The sequence below is a fragment of the Aulonocara sp. 'chitande type north' Nkhata Bay genome, linkage group LG14 (assembly GCF_057382095.1).
Source record: "Aulonocara sp. 'chitande type north' Nkhata Bay isolate Kocher_YH1m ecotype deep benthic linkage group LG14, A_spYH_male_GT1.1, whole genome shotgun sequence".
NCBI lineage: Eukaryota > Metazoa > Chordata > Actinopteri > Cichliformes > Cichlidae > Aulonocara > Aulonocara sp. 'chitande type north' Nkhata Bay.
This window is the reverse complement of record NC_141357.1, coordinates 3,026,903-3,051,682: the sequence shown is the minus strand read 5'-3', so window position 1 is coordinate 3,051,682 and position 24,780 is coordinate 3,026,903. Positions and strand designations below refer to the sequence as shown.

General features: G+C 40.9%; 1 protein-coding gene across 4 annotated transcripts in view; it reads left to right on the top strand.

The window, feature by feature from the left end:
- Positions 1–24,780, top strand: part of bcas3 (BCAS3 microtubule associated cell migration factor) — a 321,470-nt gene that overhangs the window by 34,240 nt on the left and 262,450 nt on the right. For all 4 annotated transcript variants that reach the window (XM_086260594.1, XM_086260597.1, XM_086260595.1 and 1 more), the window contains exons 10-14: positions 1,561–1,637; positions 2,232–2,315; positions 4,428–4,598; positions 9,128–9,221; positions 22,820–22,953. In XM_086260594.1, coding sequence (XP_086116720.1) covers positions 1,561–1,637; positions 2,232–2,315; positions 4,428–4,598; positions 9,128–9,221; positions 22,820–22,953 — 560 coding nt within the window. The remainder of the gene's footprint in view (positions 1–1,560; positions 1,638–2,231; positions 2,316–4,427; positions 4,599–9,127; positions 9,222–22,819; positions 22,954–24,780) is intronic.

Genomic DNA, 24,780 nt, shown 5'->3' with positions numbered 1-24,780 from the left:
CTTGTGTCTCACAGAAAGGATTTTGCTGGCTTGGGTGAAAACCTGGCCTGTATGTTCAGGAAGGAAAAAGAACCTTCTAAAAACTGGGAGTATCGGAGAAGAAAGATCAGCCGATCCATCCATCAAGTCTTTTCCCTCTTCTGGTTTAGTCACATGCTCTCCACCCAGGATGTCAGACACTTTCTGTCTTGCTTGGCCTTGGAGGGGCAAAAAAACCTTCTCTGGCATCACCAGCAACCCTTGTGACTCACCTAAAACTCCCACCGACCCTCCTATCGGCTCCTTCCCCAACACAGTACACTAAAGCCTCCACCTCATCTGCTCCCTGAGCAATAAATTATTGTCAGCAAGCCATTTGCCCCACACCTCTGTGCACTTACATCAGCTAAGTGTGTTTGCATGTTTGTGCACGTGTGAGACAAACACCTACCTTTTTAAAAGATCATCACTGGATCAGCATTTTGCTGCTTTGTGTGTTTGCCATACTGGGAAGGAGAGACTGTCACTGTCTGTGTCTGCTTACATTTAAAGATATTTATGATGAAATCAATAATTTCTTCATTCTGTTTACGGGCACATGCAGGCCTGGTTTTGGTTGATTCTGTCTTGAAGAGCAAACTCCTGTCAGATATGGTATTGGTTAAAACACGTTCCACTTGTGCCAGTGTTTACTTCTACATCGATAAAAAGAGAAAAATATGTGATTTTAGCGTTTGTGAAGAGTTTTATTCGTCATTCAGCACTGGTTACTATTTTAATCTGTGATGACAACACACGTGTGTCATCCTGTTTGTGCGTTTGTATATATCCCCATAAGGGTTATTGTGTTGGTCAATCACCAGAGGAGCCATCTTCAATTTTATTGGGTACCAGTCTCCATTAGGTCATCCTGGGTGTACACACACACACACACACACACACACACACACACACACACACACACACACACACACACACACACACACACACACACACACACACACACACACATATAGACACGTCAGCCTCATCAGACTCCCGTTTATTTTCCAAAACAAGAAACTCCCCACAAACACGCGGTTTAAGATGGTTTCAGACACTCTCCAGGGAGGAGTTCCTGTTTTATGGCAGACCTTCAGTCATGAGGTTACTTACCAAAGTAGCTTAAATAAGAGATTGTCTCAAAAAGGTATAGACTGTCTTAATAATGTCACTTGACCACACTTGTATTGATTAATTTGTGCAAAATCTTCTTACAAGTTGTAAAATTGGACTCAATTCTTCAATCAACATAATCCACACCACTCTAAATATTCTGTTTGACTGTAAGCCTGCTCTTATTGACAGTGAGATGAATCGTAAGTCTTTGAGTGGCAGGGACTGAACTGAAGCACCAGCTGTCTCCATTATTAGAAATTTATTAGTTAAAAAGGTAAATTGACCTGAAAAAAGCAGTAAAAGAGCATGAGTTGGTTTGTCTGCAATCCTGTTTTTCTTTGTTGTTTTTTTTTAGTTTATTTCATATCTGTTTCTGTATGTCTCTGTCCTCACTGTCTTATGGCCGTCATTGTGTCTTTCCAGGCTGCTATCCCTGCCCCGGCCCCAGCCTCAATCCAATAGCTCTGGGAAGCCGTTGGCTAGCCTATGCTGAGAACAAGGTAGTCTGCACATACACACATATTCATCCAGTGCAGAAGTGCCTTATCAGAGAAGCGACATATTTACAATCCAAAAAAATGCATTTTATCTATTTTCTGCCTCTTTAATCTGTCTGGATAAACAACTCATTCCAAGAAGAGTCCACTAGAGATGATAACATTTTGAAAATCAGCAGATGTACTGGAGTTTTCTGTTTAATGGGATTGTTAAGTATTTACAAAAACCAGAATGTTCTATTGTGCATCCTGTAATACTTTTAATGTGAAGTAGTGTTTTGGTGCTGGCCCACTCAAGTAATTGACAGATGGGGCTGCTGTTTGTGCCTACGGATTTTCAGAAATGACCAAAACTAGTTTTTCAAGAGTAATACTGGGACGGAGCTATTCCAGTGATATTGTATATGAAATTAATCAGAGCAGGCTGTTTGGTCGTGCAGCCTGTCTTTGACGACAAAACCAATTTCCTCTAAAGAGTGAAGAGGGAAACCTTTTAAATGCATCTGGGTTAATTCTCCCAAATTTACCTCTTCGTTCATCTCCCTCGGACGTCCGTTATACGTCCTGTGTTTATTAGTAAATCTACCTTTTTTCCAGTTGATAAGATGTCACCAGTCTCGTGGAGGAGCCTGTGGTGACAATGCACAGTCTTATACCGCCACAGTGATCAACGCTGCCAAAGTAAGTGATGTACAAACACACATTTAACTGTTTTTCTCTACATGTGTTATCGTTCTCTCTCATCGAGATTCTTAGGTTTTCTTCTTCTTCCTCAAAAGTAAATAAATAAAAAATCCTAATAAATAACATCCTAAATGGCATTCTCTAAAGCACTGTGTTCAGGAGAAGTACGCCGAATGTGTCACAGCTTTATTTATATATAGGTGTGAACATAAAAGAAATGCACAGGAGAACATGTCTGGCTATTATTTTTTTAAAGTGTATTTTAGATAAAAAACATTACATTATCTCCTCTCAAAGTCCATACACGCTCAGATTGGCATTCATGAGCTAAAATTTATGGTTCTAGATAGCGAATCAACTGAGACGTTGCTCTGGATTAATTATTAGATAGATGTGAGTTCTTATGAACATGTAAAACTACATTCAAAACTATACTCACGTTCTCACAATATGGCTGTAATCAGTCTGAACGTCCTACGGTAAGCTTGACACTCAGATAAAACGGCACAGAAGATGGTATTTCCAGCTCTGCCGGCACCATCTGTAAATGTGCTGACATTGGATCCACCTGTGCCGCCTGGCCGACTGTGGCTAAGCTTATGAGACACTTCATCAACCTGCTGATCTCCCGCTTCCCACTATAATCTGTTTCTCTTCATTGGTCTTGTTTCAGTCAGCATCATGGGGAAGTGGCTCTAAGATGGCTCACTAACAGCCAGCAGCGCTCTCTTTGATACCAGGTGAAATAAAATCCTGGGCCAATAAAGCAACTTGCTAACACGTGCAGACGAACTAGCTCCTCATATGGTTCTAGTCTGTTTCTCCACTTGGTCACAGAAGAAGGGCTAATTGATTCCAAAGAGCACGTGGATCTCACAGCTAGTGCGAAGATGACTCATTAGTGGGGTAACAAGGCTATACATCAAAAAGACAACTGTCTTTCTAACAGATTAGCAGCATGGTGATGGGTTGACAATTGCAGGGGGTATTGATATGCAGACAGGCAGTCTGCCAGCCCGCCCTCTCCTCGTTTAGGACCATATATCTCAATATGGATGACAAGGTATCTCCCTTTGGCTTGTGGCGCGACACGCTGGCTCTTAGTGCTGACATCCAGAGACATGGGAACAGAAAAGGAGGAGGGCGGGGGCAGCATTAAAGTATAATGGCTTTTGTTTATAAAAAAGAGAGAGAAGGCAGTGGCGCTGACCGACTGGGCTGTTCTGAATTTTCTGTCTTACAGGGAATTTATGTAGCACAAAAGTCCTGTTGCCTGTCATTCCTGGGTGTATAATTAAGAAAGACCGTTCACATAAAGATTAGGCTGTATCGTGTTTAGATAGTAACATCAGCTCTGCGTGTGTAAGTGTTGTGAGCCCTGAGGCATGATCTTCCTCCAAACCCCCCCTGCGCGCTAGGAAATCAATAACTCCTGTTTGGACTACTAAGAACTCCACAACTGCAGTGATTAGAAAACACATTAGTGTTGATCAATTAGGAGCCAAACGCCTCACTTAATAATTGATGGCTTTTCTTGCATTTTACACACTCACACACACCCCAGTGCATGCACGTAGCATCCACTGTTAGTGTGTCTGGTCAAGTGGCAAAGAGAGACAGCGGGTGATCCCCAGACCCAACATATGCAAGGCGCCACACTGTATTGACAGGGCCGCCTAGTCTGAATGCCTGATTAGGCTCTCCGGGGCCCCTTTGGTGCTTACACACACACAAACACACAGTCACACACACTGGACTCCATTAGAGTAAGACAGTGTAGTAGGTGAGATAGACTCCACTTAAGCAGCACTATCCATTTCCCTCAATCGAGCCACAGAGGTGTGTTTGAGGCAGACACCCTGGCTGGGCCTTAAGCGGACACAGAGGAGCCTCCCGCGCACGCACGTGTCTTCTATGGCTGCAGTCAAGTCATCAGCACTGCGAGCCATCAGCCGGCATCAAGTGAACATGCTGTATACATGCACCCATGCACAGAAGCACGTATGCGCACTGCAACCCAAACCAAAGATATCACATAGATGTAGAATATATTGCTTGGGAATATATAACATCAGGTGTGTATTATATATTTTTTTCTTTCTTCCTCAGACTTTAAAAACAGGTCTGACGATGGTCGGTAAAGTCGTGACCCAGCTAGCAGGCACCATACCGGCAAGCACTCCAGACGAGGAGGGCACATCTCACAGTGCAAGCCGTCGCAGCCCACACAACCCCGGTGTGGTCACCATTATTGACACACACAGTGTTGGAGAAGGACAGGTCAGTTCAGTTGTTTGCTGCTTGAAATGATTTTAAAATACTACATTTTATTAGTATTAACTGTGATGCTTTTTTTAGTTGGTATTGACCTCAAATCGAAGGAGATATCTCATTGCAGCAGTTGCAATTAAACTACAAGCCTTCCGTGTCTTGTAGTTTAATTAAACACTCGTGCTGAGAGAGTCGAGTGGATGCAGAGTGTAAAGGTAAACTCTTATACTGCTTTGACATTCAATCATTTGCTCATCTGTAGTTGGGTTTCTATGGTAAATGGTTGGTACCCCTTTAAACCGGTGCTTCACAAACCAGTCAGTGATACCATCTTTTATATACAGTCTATGATGCTTTGCCATTGTGTTCATCCGAGGAATTGAGTTGCAGGATAATGTCTCCTATTAATTTGCTGAAGGGTTTCCAGTATACAAAGACAAAACTGACCATTACAGTCTTACAACATCCATTAAAGTGAGCACCTCCTGCATTCACTGAGGAATGGCATCTTAAAAAAAGAAAATGGGGCCATGCACATTATTAATGTGGTGAGCAATAAACAATGCAACACCAGCAACAGCAGAATTCTTAATATGTCTTGTTTTCCGTCTGTGGAATAAATGAGCAGGCAAGGAATTCAAGCTAAAGACTCCTTCAGTAGATCACAGAGTACAAACATTATATCAATAATATGCTGTTGGCCTCAACCAATCAAACACCTCTGCTATGACTTACTGGGCCAAAAGATTAAATGGAAGAACGATGTTCATCCCTGCAGTTTCACACACTGTTGCAGTTCATGGCAAGCAGATGTGGAGCGAAAAACACCCTGTTAAAACATTTATGTTGGTTTTCCTCTCATTTGTCACCAGCTTGTATATTAGGTTGGTCACAAGTTAACAACACTAGATTCAGTGGATGGACCAACATAAAGTCATTCCTGCTTCGTCTTGTCTTACTGTTTGCTGTTTGCAAAGTATTCTTTAAATAAGTTTAATTGTGATTTTTATATATATATATATATATGCAAGATGCTAGCAGGCAAGGCATACATGGAACGCCATAACCAAGTGGCCGGCATAGTGTACAGGAACATCTGTGCCGAGTATAACCTAGAAGTCCCGAGGTCAAAATGGGAGATGCCCCCAAGGGTGGTGGAGAATGACCGAGCTAAGATCCTGTGGGACTTCCAGATACAGACGGACAAAATGGTGGTGGGTAACCAACCGGACATAGTGGTGGTAGACAAACAGAAGAAGACGGCCGTAGTGATCGATGTAGCGGTTCCGAATGACAGCAATATCAGGAAGAAGGAACACGAGAAGCTGGAGAAATACCAAGGGCTCAGAGAAGAGCTCGAGAGGATGTGGAGGGTGAAGGTAACGGTGGTCCCCGTGGTAATCGGAGCACTAGGTGCGGTGACTCCCAAGCTAGGCGAGTGGCTCCAGCAGATCCCGGGAAAAACATCGGAGATCTCTGTCCAGAAGAGCGCAGTCCTGGGAACAGCTAAGATACTGCGCAGGACCCTCAAGCTCCCAGGCCTCTGGTAGAGGACCCGAGCTTGAAGGATAAACCGCCCGCAGGGGCGTGCTGGGTGTTATATATATATATATATATATATATATATATATATATAACTGGGTTCACTGTTACCACCTGACAGCCTTGTTTAAGTGACTTTTATAGAAAGTTACTGCTTAGACACACACAGCAAATGGGCTTTTTGCTTCCTTGGTCTCATCATGTATGTCCCAGGTAAATAAAACTTTGCCTCTGTGGCTTGGCAAGAAGCAGGCTTGGTGGCTTGGACTCACTCAGTCTCTTTTACCTGGCTCTGCACGACTAACCTAAAGGTGTGAGTTAGATATGCTGCATATTTTAACAACTGAGCTTTTAGCCAGAGTTCTGTCTGTTTTGGCCGTGCTGGTGACAGAGACACTTTGTAAACATGCAGCTGCAACCTGACATGAAGCTCGAGGCTGACTCAATGCACCACATGCTAAATCAGGTCCTGGATTTAAGACTGTAGGAAATTCATTTTCTGGACGTATTTTTTGGAGTAATTTTTTTTAATATATATAATTTTTACACTTTGTAGAGGAGATGCTTGGAGAGGCTGTTGCTGTTTATTTTATTGTAACAAGAAAGTTGTTGTTATTCACTTTAGCTGTCAGTGGTTTACAATTTTGTGGCGTAATGCAGCAAAAAGGCATTATTAGTGTTACAGATGGTCTTCAGGTTATTGTGCCCTGTTTAGAGAAGTAATACATTAATATTTTTGGGGATATTTTTTTAATCCCATTGTAGCTTTGATGCATTTGTTAAGGCAATTAAAATTAAGCTAAATTAATAAATTTAGTAAGTTAAAAAATTATACATTAAATATAAATATTAAGTAATAAAAATGCACAACAAACCAAATAACATAATTTTAAATTGCTAAAATAAATTTTTATTGTTCACTGATATTTCAAAGCATGAATTATGGTTGATGTAACACTGAGCACGACTCTACTCAACCTTTAAAGTTGTATACAATGATGTATTTGCAATAATAAATAAATAAATAGAAAAGTATATTGGTAAATGTTTGGTGCATGTAATTATTTTGCAGTGCAATTTGAAAACAACTTCCAACCAACAACAAAGGTCACCAGGAGTTATCACAATAAACAGTCTAATAAAAAGGAAAGGAAGCCGCTAAAAAATCAGAACGTGTCCCCCCAAAAATAGTGTCATTCCATAAATGACTAAGGTAAGTTTGCATCTATTATCCTGACTCTGGGTCTGACTAGCTTAGGTGTGTGTTATAGTAAGAATGAAAATATGCTGCACTAACCTCGTTTACAGATTGACCAGTTGGCTTCCTCTTAATTGCAAAAGAAATGCTAAAAGCTTTTATCCCTGAATTTTCCTCAGCCTCTCCAAACTGTGATTAATCACACTGCAGGAGCGGTCACATTTTTAATGAGGTGTGTTTTCGTACGTAGTACAGTTTGTCAGTGATGTTATCACCACACACATTCTGCCTTCTCCTTTCCTCTGCGACTGTAACCGCCCTGTAACCAGCCCGTAGTCTTATAAGTTGGATCTAAGCCTTCAGAAGTGGGTCTGCACTCTGTCACCAGGCGACACACTGTAACCATACACTGGCCGTAAACACTGATGAGGCCAGGCAAGGAGGGAGGGGTGCACTCAGAGTGTAGGAGAAATGGAGGTTGAAGGGAGTAGTAGGGGTGGGGACAGTCGAGAGTGTATTAAGACGGAGGTTGGAGGTGTAAATTCTGGAGAGATGAGAGAAGTCACGAATATGATTGAGGTGAGCTCCTGTGTCGTTGTGGAGATCCAAGACATTCCCATCGCTTCCAGTTGGATGAGGTTGGAGCTACATTGTATCACTGCTCCTTATTTGGAACAGCAGCCTCAACACACACACACACACACACACACACACACACACTCCCCTGTGTAACAGGGGCTCGGTTCTCTGGAGGACACTCTTGTTTCAAAGGGCTCCAGCAGGATTCCCTAACAGAACAACATTGTCTGCTTGCACTGTAATAAAAGTGATCTGCTTCATGTCACCAGCCTCTTTCTGTTCATGCTGTTCTCCCGCCTTTTCCCCTTTTCCCCCTGGATCCTTAAGATCTTGCTTGGAGTGTGAGACAAAATCCTTTTAGTTTTTAGAGGCTATCTTGTTTGGACTAGCTTAGATTTTAAATGTTTGGCCAGCTTTCCTGACATCCGTAGTGCAACACCGGGGCCACATTTAACTCTTTTAAACAAGAGTGTGTGTTCTCAAACACCGGTACTTCTGCACAAAGTGGCCTCATGTCTGGGCTTATGTCTAATCTCTCTGTGTGACTAAAGGAGTTTTCTGCCAGCTCCTGGTCTCAGCACAGCCTGTGTTAGATTTGTCCCAGTATTGACAGCAGACTTTGTATGGAGATTTAGGAGCAGCCTCTAGTTGTACAAAATAACTTACAATTTCATTTTTGTTGGCAAGTTGCACAAGGGGAAAGCCAGTTCTGCATTTGATGGCAGTTTGTGCCTGTTTACGGGAAGACCCTGTGTCATGGGGTATTGTCAAAGCCACATGTGAAAAGCCACATCATTGCCAAAGTAAATTTGTCCATATTCTTGTCTCTGTTGTTAGGCCATATCCTGTCCACACTGGTCTCAGTACAGCATCTTTGTAAAGCGCTAGCGCTAATGAAATACAGCTCAAATTATGATGATTCATATTTTCTTTGACCAGAAGAAGTGGGTTTTTCAACAAAGTGCTTACTTGTCTTATTTCAGGTAACATGCTTATTATATTCTGTCCACAAGAGGGCAATGGCACACTCGGAAAGGAGTTAAACTTCCAGCTGTTTCACAGCAGGGTGATGTCAAAATCACCCTGCTGTGACAATATCACACCAAACCAAAATGTGGAGAGAAATCCTTGAGCAGGGGAAAGTCCCTCTCTGGGTTTAATGTTCTCATTGTTAGAAAATGATTTGGATTTTGTTTGTGTGTGTGTTCATACGATCCAGGTCTTGGTGAGTGAGGACTCGGACGGTGAAGGAGTGGTGGCTCACTTCCCAGCTCACGACAAACCTATATCCTGCATGCAATTCAACCCCAGTGGTAATGCACACACGCACACGCTCGTTTTCATGTCTTCGTGAGGACATCTCATTGACATAATGCTTTCCGTTGCCGCTTACCCTAACCATCAAAAATGAAGGCCTAACCCTGACCCTCAGCCTAAACCTAACCATAACCCAATTGTAACCCTGACACTAAAACCACATTTTGACCCTCAAATATGCCTTCAAACTCGTGAGGACGTCCCCGCAGGTATAGCAGCGTGCCAATTTTCTGTCCTCACAAAGATATGTAAACATGTGCGCACACACACACACACACACACACACACTCGTAACTGTTGAAGAAGAAGACTGAACACTCAGTGACCAGAACACTAAAAACAGCACAGCAGTTACACGTCCATTCAAGTGTACGGTAACATATTGTTTGTTTGGCTCACATGTGGCGGCTTCGTCTTGTTTCTTTGGTTGGGCTGGATGTAACCATCCAAGCCAAATTCCAAGTGTGTGTATTCCACTTAAACAAGTGTTTGGCCTGTGTTTCCCCAGCCTCAACAAAGGAAGCACATGTAGATCAGACATTGTATCCCATACGGTAAATGTGTTAGTTATCTCTTAATCTTAGAGAGAATGCAGTAAACGAGAAAAGAAAAATAAAATCAATATTTGCTGTGAGCAGCCTTTTCCTTCTAAAGGATTATCTGATTTACTTTAGCAAGATTGTTTAAAAATTTAATGTATTTGTAGGCTAGCTTTGCAATCTCCACCTCTGTTGTAGAGATGTGTTTCAAACACTTGTGAATGGCACTGCAAGAAGACCAAGCTGTGCATAGTTCCAAAACAAGATTTTTACACGAATCACTTTTATTTTGAAGTCTGATCCAAAGTAAACACAATAGTTAGGCTGCCTGGAAGAGGCATTTCAATAACTGCTTTAGCAATCTTCATCAGGGACTTTATGTTGTGCATTCTCTTCGGTGTTTGGCAGGTAGGTTGTTCCAAGCATTCACCCAGTTTTGTCTTTTTATGTAATCTGTTGCTTTTGTTTTTTTCTTTCTTTTGTTTTTAAAAGAAAATCCTTCATCATGGTGCAAAACGAATTCAGTGCAAATCAAATGCTGACTTAATTTGATGTGTTCTGTTTTATTTTTTTGCACCAGTGTTTGTGTTCAATATGTGTTTATTCTTTGTCATTTACAAGCAACACATGACAAATGTGACAAACGAGTCGTTGAGCAGCAAAAACACTTGCATTGGTTTAAACATTTTTTTACCATTGACTTCATTCCACATAGAAAAGGACACTAGATGCTTTGTACGTGTGAACAGGCTACGTCATCACTTTCTGTGTGTGATCTTTGCGTGTATGTTTCTGTTACTCCTGCTGTGTGTGTATGTGTGCAAGTTAATAAAGAAGCTGCTGAGAGATGACTCTAACCCTGTGACCTCTAAGCTCCAGGAATCCTTGACTTACTTAGACTTATGACTAAACTTAGCAGCTCCATCTCAGGAGGTTTAAGATCATATTTTAGACAAAGACGGGCCAGACATGGTTGTCTTAACCCCACATTCTCCTACCTGCTGTCAACAAAATCACATATATTACCCATCTATGCGGCTAAGCTACTAAATATGTGCTTATATTTTTTCCCATTAGGATACTTATCTTAAGGAGCTAAAAAGGTTGCTAAGAAGTAAAGCTTAGGATAAGTAGTTGCTCTTGATATCTTGCTCCTACCCTAAAAAAAAACAACGAAAACCAACAAAAACCCCACAAACAAACATTGACTTTGACCACCGACACTACTAAAAGCTTGTTTTGTTCCCAAATCATTTATTGAAGGCCGACAGACCAACTTTATCTGGCTTTGATGTAATGTGATCACGATCAGGTGAAATATTTAAGTTGACCATTTGATAACACGTGCCAGGATTTGCCAGAATAATGATTTTTGAAGTCATGCAAACAGAAATGGCGCCAAGAGAAGCCAAAAAAACTGATCAATGGCCACGAGTACCATTGACAGAGAGTTGGGGAATGGCTGCAATCACAGCATTGTAAGATTGTGAAAGATGTACCCTTAGGCCCCCTCCTCGATTCAGAGATGGCCGTTCATCAATGGTCATGCCAATTTGCATATTACTGATCATGAAACTGGCCTCACAGCCCATTGCTAGTTTCAGTCATTAATCAGATGTACTGTTTGTAAGGTTGGGGTGAAGATGAACACTCATCCTCAGTTGGATGAGTGGTGAAATGTTTCTCCCACTGAAAACACTACGTTCAGGATGTCCTTAACCGGATAATTGAGCATGCATCAGGACATTGTGTTTCTGTGTTTAGACTGTCACTCTTTTCTTTTTTTTGGTAATTGTTTGTCTTCTGCTTCTTGTTCCTAGTTTTACTTCACCTGTCTTGTTAGCCTTAGTTAGTCTCAGCTGTTGTTTGTTCCCCACCCGTGTCCTGCCTGTGTCTTTATTCATCCTTTGTTCCATTGTTTCCCTGTGTGTGTTTCCCTGTGTGTGTCCCTGTGTGTGTCCCTGTGTGTTTCCCTCTGTGTGTCCCTGTGTGTGTCCCTGTGTGTGTCCCTGTGTGTGTTTCCCTGTGTGTTTCCCCCGTGTCTGTCCCCGTGTCTGTCCCTGTGTGTGTCCCTGTGTGTGTCCCTGTGTGTGTGTCCCTGTGTGTGTGTCCCTGTGTGTGTGTCCCTGTGTGTGTTTGCCTGTGTGTGTTTGCCTGTGTGTGTCCGTGTGTGTGTCCCTGTGTGTGTGTCCCTGTGTGTGTCCGTGTGTGTGTCCCTGTGTGTGTCCCTGTGTGTGTTTGCCTGTGTGTGTCCGTGTGTGTGTCCCTGTGTGTGTTTGCCTGTGTGTGTCCCTGTGTGTGTCCCTTGGACTTGTATCAGCTGATAAATGTCTCCCTCTGAAGTCTGCTGTTGGGTCCTTTGCTCTGCGTACTCCATTACATTTGAAAGCACTGGATGTAACTGGTAAAGGTTTTGTGGCAGTTTTTGGCCTTTTCTTCTTTGATTGGTCGCTGTGCTTTTTGTAGTTGGAATTAATTGTTAAAATATATTAAAACAAATCTTGATTATGATTCTTACAATTATGTAAAGTAGAATAACCATTTCTAAGCAGCCAAATGGGATCAAAATCCTCTAACGTGGTCCTTTGCAGAAATATGAATCGCTCGTTTTTGTTAAATGAAAACAGAACATCTTTATTCTAAAATTGATGCTGAAGGAAATTGGGACTAAAACACTATGGATATGTGAAATGAATCAACATTTCTGCACAAGAACAATGTTGTTAGCCAGCTGACTGTGTTTTTTATGTCGTAGTGTAAGAAAAGTGTCTTTGTTCATCATTTAAAGGAATAATGTCGTCTTTACTTCTAAGATCCAAACTAGGCCTCCACTGAATTCGGTGTATTCCAGTGCTGTTCATGTAGATTTTACAGTGGTTCTGGTGTACTGGTTGATGCTGCGTCAGCAAGCCAAAAGACTCTGCCGTGACCTTTACACAGGGCACTGTCATCATCAAAATTCCAGACACATTTTTAATCTTTCTAACTCTTAAGTGAGCCCAATCTAAAGAGCTAATACAACTTTAAAATGCAAAGAAATGCAGTGAAAAAAACACAGATTTCAATCCTTTTAAAAAGAGACAAAAACTGCAGGCAGAGCATGTGATGAGATTAGGTTAAATCTGAACACAGGCATAGAAACTTCTCTTGCAGGACTGCTTTCATCATTGTTTTTCTTTTATTCATTTTCATTTCTAAGCTGCCTCTTTTTCAGTGTTCTATAATTAAAGGCCTCTTGTTTTGATCAGAGTCCAAATCCTGAGTGATTGGTTCATTGGTTTGCCTCTAAGTGAACTCGTTCCAAGTTAGTGGAAGTGGCTTTTACTGAACTACCTTTCTTGCCTTGCTGAGGTTCGCTTCACAGTGTTCAACCTCAACATGGCAGAAACAAGAAAGAAACAATGATATGACTCCAGTAGAGCCTGGAAAACCAAGACGTTTTGGCTGGGAAGAGTTATGTAAGAAACCCCAGTGGCTTGTGTGTGTTGGAGGCTCTACAGAGGGTGGACCGTTCGCCGCCAGTTATTGGTGTGGCGGCTGGCGCTTCGGTGGATCTGTGGATCTATTCCTAGTGGTGTAATTAGAGGGACGCAGATGAAGTGCAGTGGCAAAGAGCTCTCTTTAACAGCTGCGATGTGTGTGTGCTTGTTTTCTTTCACGTCTCGTCCTTTTCACTTATCCTTAATGATCCTTGACTTGATTATTGGGTATAACGCCAAGGTCGAAATAGATTCATATTTTGATGAAAGAGATACTGTCCAGCAACGAGGCTTTTTTTCCTTTTTCTTTTTTTTGGTGAGTATGACTGGCACTAGATGGAGTGATTGATTCAACAATCAAGCGAGCTCCATCCGCTTTATTCTTTCCAGCCCATGCTCAGTTTGATAAAGTCCTTTACATCAGCGGTCCCCAACCCCCGGGCCTCGGACCGGCACCGGTCCGTGAGTCGTTTGGTACCGGGCCGCAAGAGTTGAGGCTCCGGTGTGAAATGTCTGGTTTTCAGGGTTTTTATCGGTTTTCAGCGTTATTTTGTTATTGTTTTTACCGTTAACTCAGTTTTCCTGGGTCTTTTCACGTGTGTTATGAATAAATCTTCTTTTTTCAGTACTGGTACTAGTTTTATTTTGTTGTATTTATCTGCGACACATTAAAGGCCGGTCCGTGAAAATATTGTCGGGCATAAACCGGTCCGTGGCGCAAAAAAGGTTGGAGACCGCTGCTTTACATGCAGTTGTGGAAGAAGACGTCCTGTAGTCCTGTATTTGCAGCCCAAGAGAATGTCACATTTTGTATTTTTCTAAACAGCTGATATTAGTCTTGAATAATATGTATGAAGCATGTATCAAGTATATGTAATAACATTGCACTGATATAATAATGTGAAAGGCATTCCCAACTCGGAAGGGTTTCACTTGGACCACGATCGAATAATTAATTAATTCTGAACTCTTAAGTACTCATTTGTCATTTTTCAACTAAAGAGATCCACGAAGTTTCTGCTTTTCAGATTTAAAGATCTGATATTTCCTTTCTTTTCAGTCTAAGTCCATTTAATATTCCTGGAGTTTTGACTGGTTGTACAATGCAAAACATTTTGTTGCTTTAGCTTTCTTAAGCTTTTTGCTCACTTCTAGATTTTACTCTGAGGTTACAGAAAACTTCAGTTAATTTCCCTGGGTCTTGCAAACTTAGTTTTCAGCTTTTTAGGTGTAATTTAACAGACTAATAACTTTTAAATAACGGCCATCCCTAACTCCATTTACCTCTGCAGTAACTTGTGGCTATAGCTTTTAAATAAATGTAGTGGATTGAAAAGTTCAGGTGTTAATGAAGCTACTCAAAGCATCACCCATGCAAGTATCTGCTATGCTTGAATAAATGTATTTACTTAGTAACCTTAATCATTGCAGGTTATTGTTACTTATATTATCAATCAAATTCACAGATTAATCAGAAATCTTGCCTGACCATGAGTCAAGTTTTGTACTGGATATATTTTCACCTTTGTCTTGTGAAGAATCCTTTTTCAGCCTCATGAAATCCACGGTAGATCAGGAAAACACCACTGTGCAGCCACCTAAAAGTTTTGAATACCCCTTCAAAGCCACGACTAATGGAAGCTGAATCAAAACTGAATCTCTCCCCTCATGGAGCTGTCCCATAAACCATATCCCTGGTTTAGCAACAGGCTGGTCTAATGAATAGCCTGGCTTGTTGTGCCTGACCATTGAGGCAGCTGTGCCATGAAGGCAGCTCGTGGTGTAATAACTCTATCTGTACATCTCACTAATGTGTGAAAGAAACCAGGCTGTTGCCAAAAAACCTTGGACCCACACGCACATGTTGAACATGAGGGGAATTCCCACACACAAGCAGCTTCACTCGGCCGCACATTTAGTATGGATTGAGTCATGTCTTCACACCAAGATAGCAATTAGCACTCGTAGGCGGCTCTGATCTGATTTACAGCTTCTGCACCACAGGCCTCTCAGTTTTGCCTTTTTGAGAGATTAAAAAAACAAACAAAAACTGAATTTTACTGAGACTACTGTAATATTTGGGTGTGTTTTTACAATGCCTGTCGTACTTGTTGCAGCTCAGGCTGACACCTCCATCGTTTGCTATTTGTCATTAGTATTTGACAGCAGACCAGAATGTGATTTAAAACCATGCATTGTGCAGGGAGCACTGTGAGGAGATGTGTCGTCCTAGTTTTCAACTAATCTCTAGCTATGGTGTTTCTATTGTTTCAGATGAAAACACAAGGTTTAACAAAGATGTGATTTTAAGCTGGTCATGTATGTGTTTATCAAACACATTTCGCTTCTACAGTAAACAGCTATTTTGGTACAATGAGAGGCATTCATTTACTGCCTACTTGTGTATCAAGGTGGTGGTTTTAAGAGCCTAATAGCATTGGTTCTAGCATCTAAATTCTGACTTCACCATGTAAGTTTCCAACCTACAAAAAACACGGTCTGCATTACACCGTGTTTTCTAAAGTAGTTTATTTTTTTATTTTTTACAAAAAAAATCATAAAATAATGAAATATTTGCCATCTCAGTGGATAAGCCCCACGCTCTTGCAGGTGAAAAGTGGTTATTAAAGTGCATGGTCAGAGCTACAGAGTGGAACTGGATGAGCTAGACGGTGACTCAGGGTCTCTGGAAAACTTGGCTGAGAAAAAAATTCCCCAGAACAAACAGCAAAGCCGTGTGGAGTCATTTATAGCCCACATGGTGCGGTAACGCGCAGGTCATTTCGAACTTCTTTATGGTATGTGTGTAGGTGGGAGACTGAGTGGGGAAGAGGACAGTGGGGAAGTTTCTTGTTTCTATGAATTGTGGAACGGTTTGTTTGTTTGGCAGCGTATATATGGAAAGCAGTGGTTACGACTTGGTGTTCCCAAATGTTCCCTTAATTTTTTTCAGCAGAGATAATTTGATTCAGTCAGACAAAAAAAGAGAATTCTGGAAAAGGAGTAGTAGCTCAAGCCGATGTGCACCCAGCACCCGGCACTCACGTGTTAAGGGAATCAGACTCGGCTCCACAAAAATGGAGAAGAAAATGTTACATGAACTCGTGGCTACATGAAGATGTGTGTTATTTATTAATGTTTTAAAGTAATGTAATTAATATATTTGTTGTCAAATACTGTAATTAATAAGCACTTAAAATGCCCTTATAGCAGAAAACCACTATATAAATAATTAACATTTATTCAAATGTTAACGATTTTCCTGTAATTTATTACAGGTACACAAGTGTGTTTTAAGCTTTTTATAAATACTTGTGTAGTACTTATACAACACATATGTTTATTATGTTTTGCATTTGCAAATTTTTTGTATCTGCAGATAAATAAAAGCATAATTACAGCATCAAAGCCTGTTTGTAAAGGCAGAACAGTTTACATTACTTTATGTAACTTCATGTATGTGATTATTTGCCTGATGAACCATGTTTCCTCTTGTTACAAAGTAACTTTGCATTGCTTTTTCCATCATTCAAAATAATTTGTTAGTCATTTTTGTGTTTTTATTTATTTAAATTAAAAAACCCTACATTCAAATTAAATATAGTTATGAAACCTGAAACAGAATGGATGGCCTCAATAATCCTTTTTTGTGACACACAGCTTCAGTGGACCAGCTGAGATCTAGGAAGTCTTAAATCTTATCTATGAATGGCAGCTGTGACAGTCTGAAGGGATTTCATTGGTTAACAGAACTGAAAAAATGCTCAAGCTAGCCCATAAGGAGTTTACCTCGCTCTTGGCCTAAGGGATTAAGCTCTGATGACAGTCCCAAAGTCTTTCAGTAGATTTTAAATCCATAGATTTTAGATGTGAGCAGAATGTTCTCGGGATTTTAAAATATGACATGACAAAAAGACCTGCTTTTAACTCCTGTCAAAACCTTCTTTGAGCTGCTGTGAGAACATGTTTGTCCCATGTTGAGAAACCACAAAAGCAAAACAAAAAGACCTGGGCTTCATTGGGAATTTAGATTAGTGGCAGCAAACTGGTGTTGAAGCTTTGGCAGATTGTTGCAGGTGAAACAAGAACAGAGGCTTCCTTCATGTTTTCGCCTTTTTATACAGCCAATAATGTGCTCGTTGGACAGCCTTCTGGCAAATGACAAATACAAACTTCTCCTCTTTAAAACAATTTCAGCAGGAAGTTTGCAAATATGTAAATGCCCTATAACACAAACTTAAGTAGTGTATTTTTCCACTTAAGGTGATGAAAGAACAACCCTGAAGCTCTGCTTTGAGAACAGTCACGCTTTGTGAACTTGACCTCTATGGTGCCTGCCTCTTATGTGTCGGCACGACTTTAAAGCCAGGTGACTTTTGCCCTGTTAAAAGAGCCAGCGTTCCAGCATAGTAATGTCAAACTGCTAGCTGTTTCTCCGCTAGGTTAGACACACACACACACACACACACACATATATATACACCTTTTTTCATATCTATTAATATCTAAGTGCTCACAGGTGGTCTGCCTATGGAGCGTGTAGAAAAACACAATTTTTGGTTTCAGCCCACTGTACATCAAATGAACCGTAAGCACTCCTCCTTCTCCTGCCTCTCTTGTTTTCTCCATTTTTCTTCCATTCTGTCCGCCTTCAAGTGGCCTTCTTTTCATCTTCAGAACGATGCGTTTCGGGGACCCAGAGAATTTTGGTACACCTGAACAGCATGCCTTTAAAAAAGGTGTTGTGGCTATCAGGTGCTCGCTCTGCTGAGGCACTGAACAATCTTTATTTGTACCAGTATTTGTATTAAATTCTAATGACATTATCATAAAAGGAATTTCATTCTCAAATGAATTCAAAGACGTTAACTTTTGCTCAGAAATTTCAGTGCTGAGTAAAAACTGCTGGATTCAAACACTGGATGAATTTAGAGGTTAAAGGTCAAGGTTGCAGCGATCTAACCAAATAAAACATTTTTGTCATTACCTCGACAACACATAAACATCATCTAGTGTTGTTTAGTTTAAATTTTGTTCATATGCTACTCAAAGTTTTTTAATGCACATGCAAATATAAACATACACCATCCGTACTAAAACATAAGCAATACGTAGCTATAACTTTTAAGAGAAATGAGTAATTAGTCAGACTGCACCCGCTCTGCTTTGTTGGGGGCGGCTGACTTTGGCTTTTTAGCATCTGTCTAACCCTAATGCTTACTCTGCTGCCCAACAGATATAAAACTGCTCGTATATTAGTCTGCTGCTGCGGTGTTGAGAAGATTAGTAGGGCACACTCTTCCCCCTCCAATTTGCACTGCAATCAGTAGCACAATTTTCTCTAGTTATAAAGAGTAGACATAACCATTAACGTTCCTTTGATTACAACCATGTTAATATTCTCGCGTTTGAAGACTAAACTCCTGGCACCGCTCTGAAAAGTCCTCAAATTTCCTGGCAGAGTATGACAAATTATATTTAGAGTATTACAATTTGTATAGGATATATTATTAGGCTTTATATGATAAAATGCAGGGAGATTGTTGGGCAGTATAATTGCAGATGTTTGATAGAAAGCAGTTAGGCAAAGAAAATGAGTGAATAAGGCCAACTGCTATATTTACCATTTAAAATCACCTGCCTAAAATAACACTGCTCTTTCATGCTGTTTTGACATGTCGGAGCATGGATGTAGGACCGTTTTGGAGGCCAGATGTGCACCTTGGTTGCACAGGTGAATTGTCCTGCTGTGGGAGCCAAGTGCTGCTGGAAAATGCTGTTGTCACAGGGGTGTGTCCAGGTGTCCTTAACAGTACAAGTAGCATTTAAATGAATGTTAGGACCCAGGATTTCCTGTAATGAGAGGATCAGCGTTGTCCTCTTCACTTTTTATTGCTTTTAATATTGTGGCTGTGCGCTGTATATGTCCAGTATATGTACAAATCCATTCAGACAGACATAACGTCCTGTCCTTCCCAGCCCTGAAGACAAAACCTCCTCTTTATGATGGATAGTCTTTCAAAGTAAATGGGCTCATTTGCTCTGAAGTTTATGCATCCTGGTAACAGCGAGGCTATCCGAATCCCCCAAGTACTCCATCTTGTAAGCTTTATCCCCTCCACATGGTTATAATTTGAGAATTTCCCGATTTTCAAAGCTTTTTTTTTTTTCAGCGTAGTGTTGTTAATTAAAAAGTGGACTAGTTTTGTTGTGGCGTTCCACTTTGCCAAGTAGGGAAATCACCCTCTTCTTTCCATTTATTTCTTTGCCTTTCTCGCTCTCTCTCTCTTTCAGCCGTTCGCCCTCCCGTCCCGTCCGCCTTTGTCAAGAATAAAGCTAGCCCCACCACTTTGTAAATGAAACATCCTCCCAACATTAATGGGATTGAACAGATGTTTTCTGTTTGGATGGTCAGAGATGGGACACTAAAGCCTGCAGCAAAACAAAACAAAAAGATTTTAAGAGGAAAAAACCCCAGAAAGCAAAAGCAGATATTTATGGAAATGATTATATCACTTCCCTCATATCCCATATGAACGCATGTCTCGCACACATGGCAAATTAGAAGTCACCTCTTCCAGTTTAGCGCACGTCTTAGAGCATGTGCCAGCGATCTTGGTACTAAAACATCGTAAATAACACTGTAACCCCTGGGACAAGGTGTTATAAATAGGACGTGTCAAACCCCGCTGTAGCCAGCCGCTGTTTAAAACCTTCTCTTTTCACCCACCGGGCCGCTCAGCTGCTTTTTAATTTGGCCCTCCCGTGGGCTAACCGACTGACGCCTCTCGGCAAGGGCCTCTGTATTTCAACAAGGCCACAAAAGCCCCAGTCCTCGGGCACTCGCACTCGCAAAGCTCTCCAGCCTTCCTGAGCTGTTACTTTTTTGGAGCCCAGACTCTACCATCAGCAGAAGAGAAACACCGGCCCTGGCCAGAAGGCAGTGGCCAAGTCTCATCTGTCAGAAAGCTAGGGGCCAGACTCTCCAGCCACTGGGTGGGCAGGGCCCGACCAAAACAGAGAGAGGAGCAAAAGTGAACGAGAGCGGAGAACAGGGGAGAGAGGGTTTGAGAGCGAGAGGAAGCTCCCAGATAAACAGACCGCAGCGCCTCAACTCCTAATCGCCCTGCGCTTCCGTTTCCAGACTCTATAATTAGAAGGGCCCCGGCCCTTCTTTCTCTTTATTCCCAGTTGACGCAAATGCTTCTTGTGGCTTGGCACCTCGTTTGGGGCGTGGGTTTTCAAGAGTTTACAGGCCCTGGGCCTTAGCTTTTTGGCTTTCTGGTCGCTCTGATACAGCATGACTAGCTAACCACTGTCTTAATGCACACTTCACTTGGCTTTAGTTAGAGTTTCTTTCTTCCACCTCTGATAATCTGCACGAACCTATCATTTATCCAGATTTTCATCATCTGTGAGCAGTGCTTTTTCTTTACTAATTTTCAAATCTTGGCCAAGGGAAACTTCGACTCTGAATGTGCAAAAATGGCTTCTTTTTTTTCCAGAAAGGGAGTGTTTTCCATCTCCCTCGCACGTGTTGTTGGATCCTTTTAATCTCATGCCATTCCAACATCCTCTTTTCACATTTGACATGCCACCCAATAAAGCCCGGCCACTAATTAAAACCTACTGCAGCCTCCACATAAAAGATTCCAAGTGGAAAAACTGAGAGGAAAATACTAATTACTTTAATATTATTTATGTCTGGAAGTCATCAGAAGGACAGGGCCTTGGACATTTTTTACACTCTGCATCAATGAGTTGTATTATGAGTTGCTGCTCGATCTCCATGTTTGTAGCATGTCAGAAGGTTTCTGGGGATGGGTTTTGGATTGTATTTGAAAAGCAGTGTAGACGAGCCAGTTTAGATCTGGGTTTGTTCTGGTGTGGTTTGTTGGGCATGTTGTTTATGGTTTGGACCTATACTTTCTGGAGTTTGACGAGCTTCAAATAAAACAGGACCAAATGAATGGGCCTGTCAGTGTTGGTTACACTTGTGCTGCGCTGTGGTTCAGCGTTTTGGTGATTCTGAATGCGCATAGACACGCCCATAAATGTGCACTGATGCTCGAATACATAGATTGCCTCTTTTATGGACGCTCGTTTCGTCTGTCCTTGAACAATCACAGGACTCGAGCCGTGCTTTTACCAGACCGAGCTATCATGTAAGGCAAAGTTGCATTTTATGACTGTCACAAATGATAGCTGGCTATGTTTAATGGGCTGGTTTGTTTGTTTTAAGTGCATAGTAATTCTTTCATGCTGTCTAACATGTGTCATGCACATTTGTATGGTTGTATGCTGCTGGAATAAAATGCAGTTGAAATATTTTGGTTGGTCAGTAGAGGTGGGAATCACCATACATCCCACGATACGATATTATCACAATACTTAACGCACGATACAATATTATTGCAATTTTTAAAAATATTTTGCGATATTCAGATTCTGTACATAAAGGTAAACTTTATCAATATTCATTTTATCTAATATCAAAGTCTCACACTCAGTCTTTCTCTCATTTCAGTTTTATTGTTGACAAACTGAACGGTTTGTATTACAGTCTAGTCCAACTTAACTGAATGCAACCATCTGGTACAATTATAGCTATTCTGAACTATGCAATATGAAAACTATGGAGCCCCTTCAGCAACTGAAGAATTTGAAAGTAAATTAAAACAAAATATAATTTTACATTAAATAAAAAAGTTTTAAACGTAATTAAAATAAAACATGTCTTAAATTAAAATAAGTAAACTGTCATGTTTATTGCTGCCAAAAACAAGTTAAACACATTTGGACAGTGAAGGAATGTCAGGATTCTTGCTCAGAAAAAGGATCAACATGCTCTGAAGTCAGAGCACAAAAACCTTTTTTGTAACAAAATATCGATTTCTGCTGTCCCTGTATCGATACATTATTAGCAAACAAAATATCACAATACTACACAGTATCGATTTTTCCCCCCACCCCTGTTGGTCAGTGTACCATTAGGAACAGTAAGACACACTGCACAAATTGGAGTATCATTTTGAATCATCTTGATTAAAATGATTAAAATAAACAAACAAAAACCAAGATGTAACATGTGCTTCAGGTGATAGGTCTAAAGGTCTCTGGTGGAGTGATGGGACATCATACTGCCTCATTTGATCGTTTGATGATTGCGGTAAAAACACATCTTCTAAGGCCAGATGATATGCATATGGTTAACATAGATGTTTTCCTCTTCAGACCACATTATGTTGTATGGATGGGAACCTTATCATTATGGAGTATACAGCACTATTGACCTCCAAAGCTTAATTTGTTCGATTAGTGTCATCACTGTATGGTTTGGCCCAGTTGAAAAGGTAGGCGCTGCTACATGACACAAATGTAGCGCGAAGTGCATTTTAAACCGTGCGTATTACAATATTTGAGCATTAGCCAAAAAACAAACAAACAAAAGGCATGCATTCAAGCAGCTGCACGATAAAATAAGAACCATTTATACAGCACACATTAAGAATCAGCTTACAGTGAAGCCGGCTAACGGACTGATTCCTGATGTCAGTGACTATGTGTTCTTTGTAGGAATGCTGCTGGTAACTGCCGACACCCTGGGACATGACTTTCACGTCTTCCAGATCCTCACCCACCCGTGGGCATCTTCGCAGAGTGCCGTTCACCATCTCTATACGCTGCATCGTGGGGAGACCGAAGCCAAGGTCTGAAACAAACTCAAACCTACACGCACACTGCAACCATCCACTGGGAGTAATAGTACAGATATTTAATGAGTGTTTAGATTGCATTGATTCACATACACATACATTCTAGTCAAATGTAGTAAATTGTGAACTTGTATGTAAGTATAATTATTACTTCTTTCTTCCTGTCAAATCACTGCAATATGATTAAGATAGTGAAGATAGTGAAACCAAAAAAAGGGTAAGAACAAAGGTACGGTATTACAAACAAAACACAATTTATTACTGCTCGTCCCTCCATAGAACAAAAGTATGTGTAATAGTGACCATGAAATTTAAAAACATTAGCGTGATACATAAGGTCAACAATAGAAAGTAATGCATTTATTTATCCACCAACCTCATTTTTACTACCTTGCTGAGCTGTGCTGCGTAGATGGCTGGACCTTCCTCTCCCTGACTGTCTCCTTTGGCTGCTCCAGGGATATTTTACCAGCTCGAAACCATAAACTTTCCAGGCTGTCCCGGTTCAGCCCAGGGGTTTTCTCCTCATATTTTTTAGCGCAAAACCTAGGTGGTGAAGAATAATCTTACTGAGATACCTGGACCACCGGAACTGAGAGCTACTCTCCCTCTCTCCAAAGATGAAACAACCACTATCTCATGACCATATTGTGGGTAGGAATGTAGATCAACTGTTAAACTCACAGCTTTTATCATTTATTTAATGACTTAGTTATCCTCTGTTGTTTCTTCATTTCCTTTCAGTAGTAGACAGGAGATGACCCTTCCCTTAGCTGTCCAGTTTGAGTGAGATCCAGGTTTGGACCAGTCCCCCTCCAAACCACATTCCCATTTAAACAGATACATTTATGAGAAAAATACATGATTGGTAAAGAAAAACATTCATCCAGTTTATAGAAAATAACATGCTCCACCCCCTCGATGAACTGCAACATTTAAACAGCATTAAAACATTACCTGTGTTGTTATTCTATACAATTTAGCATAATTGTGTTTTTATAGTACGAAATCACAACAACAGTTACCTGAAGTTGCTTTATATTGTAAGGAAAGACCCTACAGTAATACAGAGAAACCCCAGCATTAAGACAACCAATGAGAATGTGTTTGTGAAAAGTGGGAAGGAAAAACTCCCTTTTAACAGGAGGAAACATCCTCCAGAACCAGGCTCAGGGAGGGGCGGCTATCTGTGTGACCAGTTGGTGATGAAGGGAGACAGAACAAAAGACTTACAGAGGAAGAGAGCCAGAGATGAATTTTAACTAATGATTAAATGCAAAGCTGTGTACAGATACATAGTGAGTGAAGAAACACTTGCGTGTTACCTGATTTAAACCTAACCATTACTTTATCAAAAAAGAAAGTTTTAATTAAAGAGGATGTCTCTGCTAAAATCTTGAGTTGACACATTATTACATGTGGTCATTTAATAATACTTTAGGGAGAGAAAAGAGTATATCGAGCAGTATATTAGCTGTGGGCAGCTAATTTTCACCACCTACACTTTGACACTTTCACTAAATGTATGGTCTATAATAATGAAGTGAAGGGATATGGTAATTAATTTAATAAAACAATGAAAAGAAAAAAGATTGTAGTTCTCAAGATTATTTTTAGTTTGACTTTTTCTCATTAATTACAGTAGAAAGGAGAAGTGCTTGCTCAACAAAAGTACTTCAGGCCTTGTTAAGTTCAGGATTATTGACTGGGAACACACACCATCACATGCACACACACTCCTACAGCCTGCCTGCAGTTAATGTATGACCAAACGTCAGGTCTGCTGACTGGCTGCACACTGAGGGTGCTTTGATCCAAGCC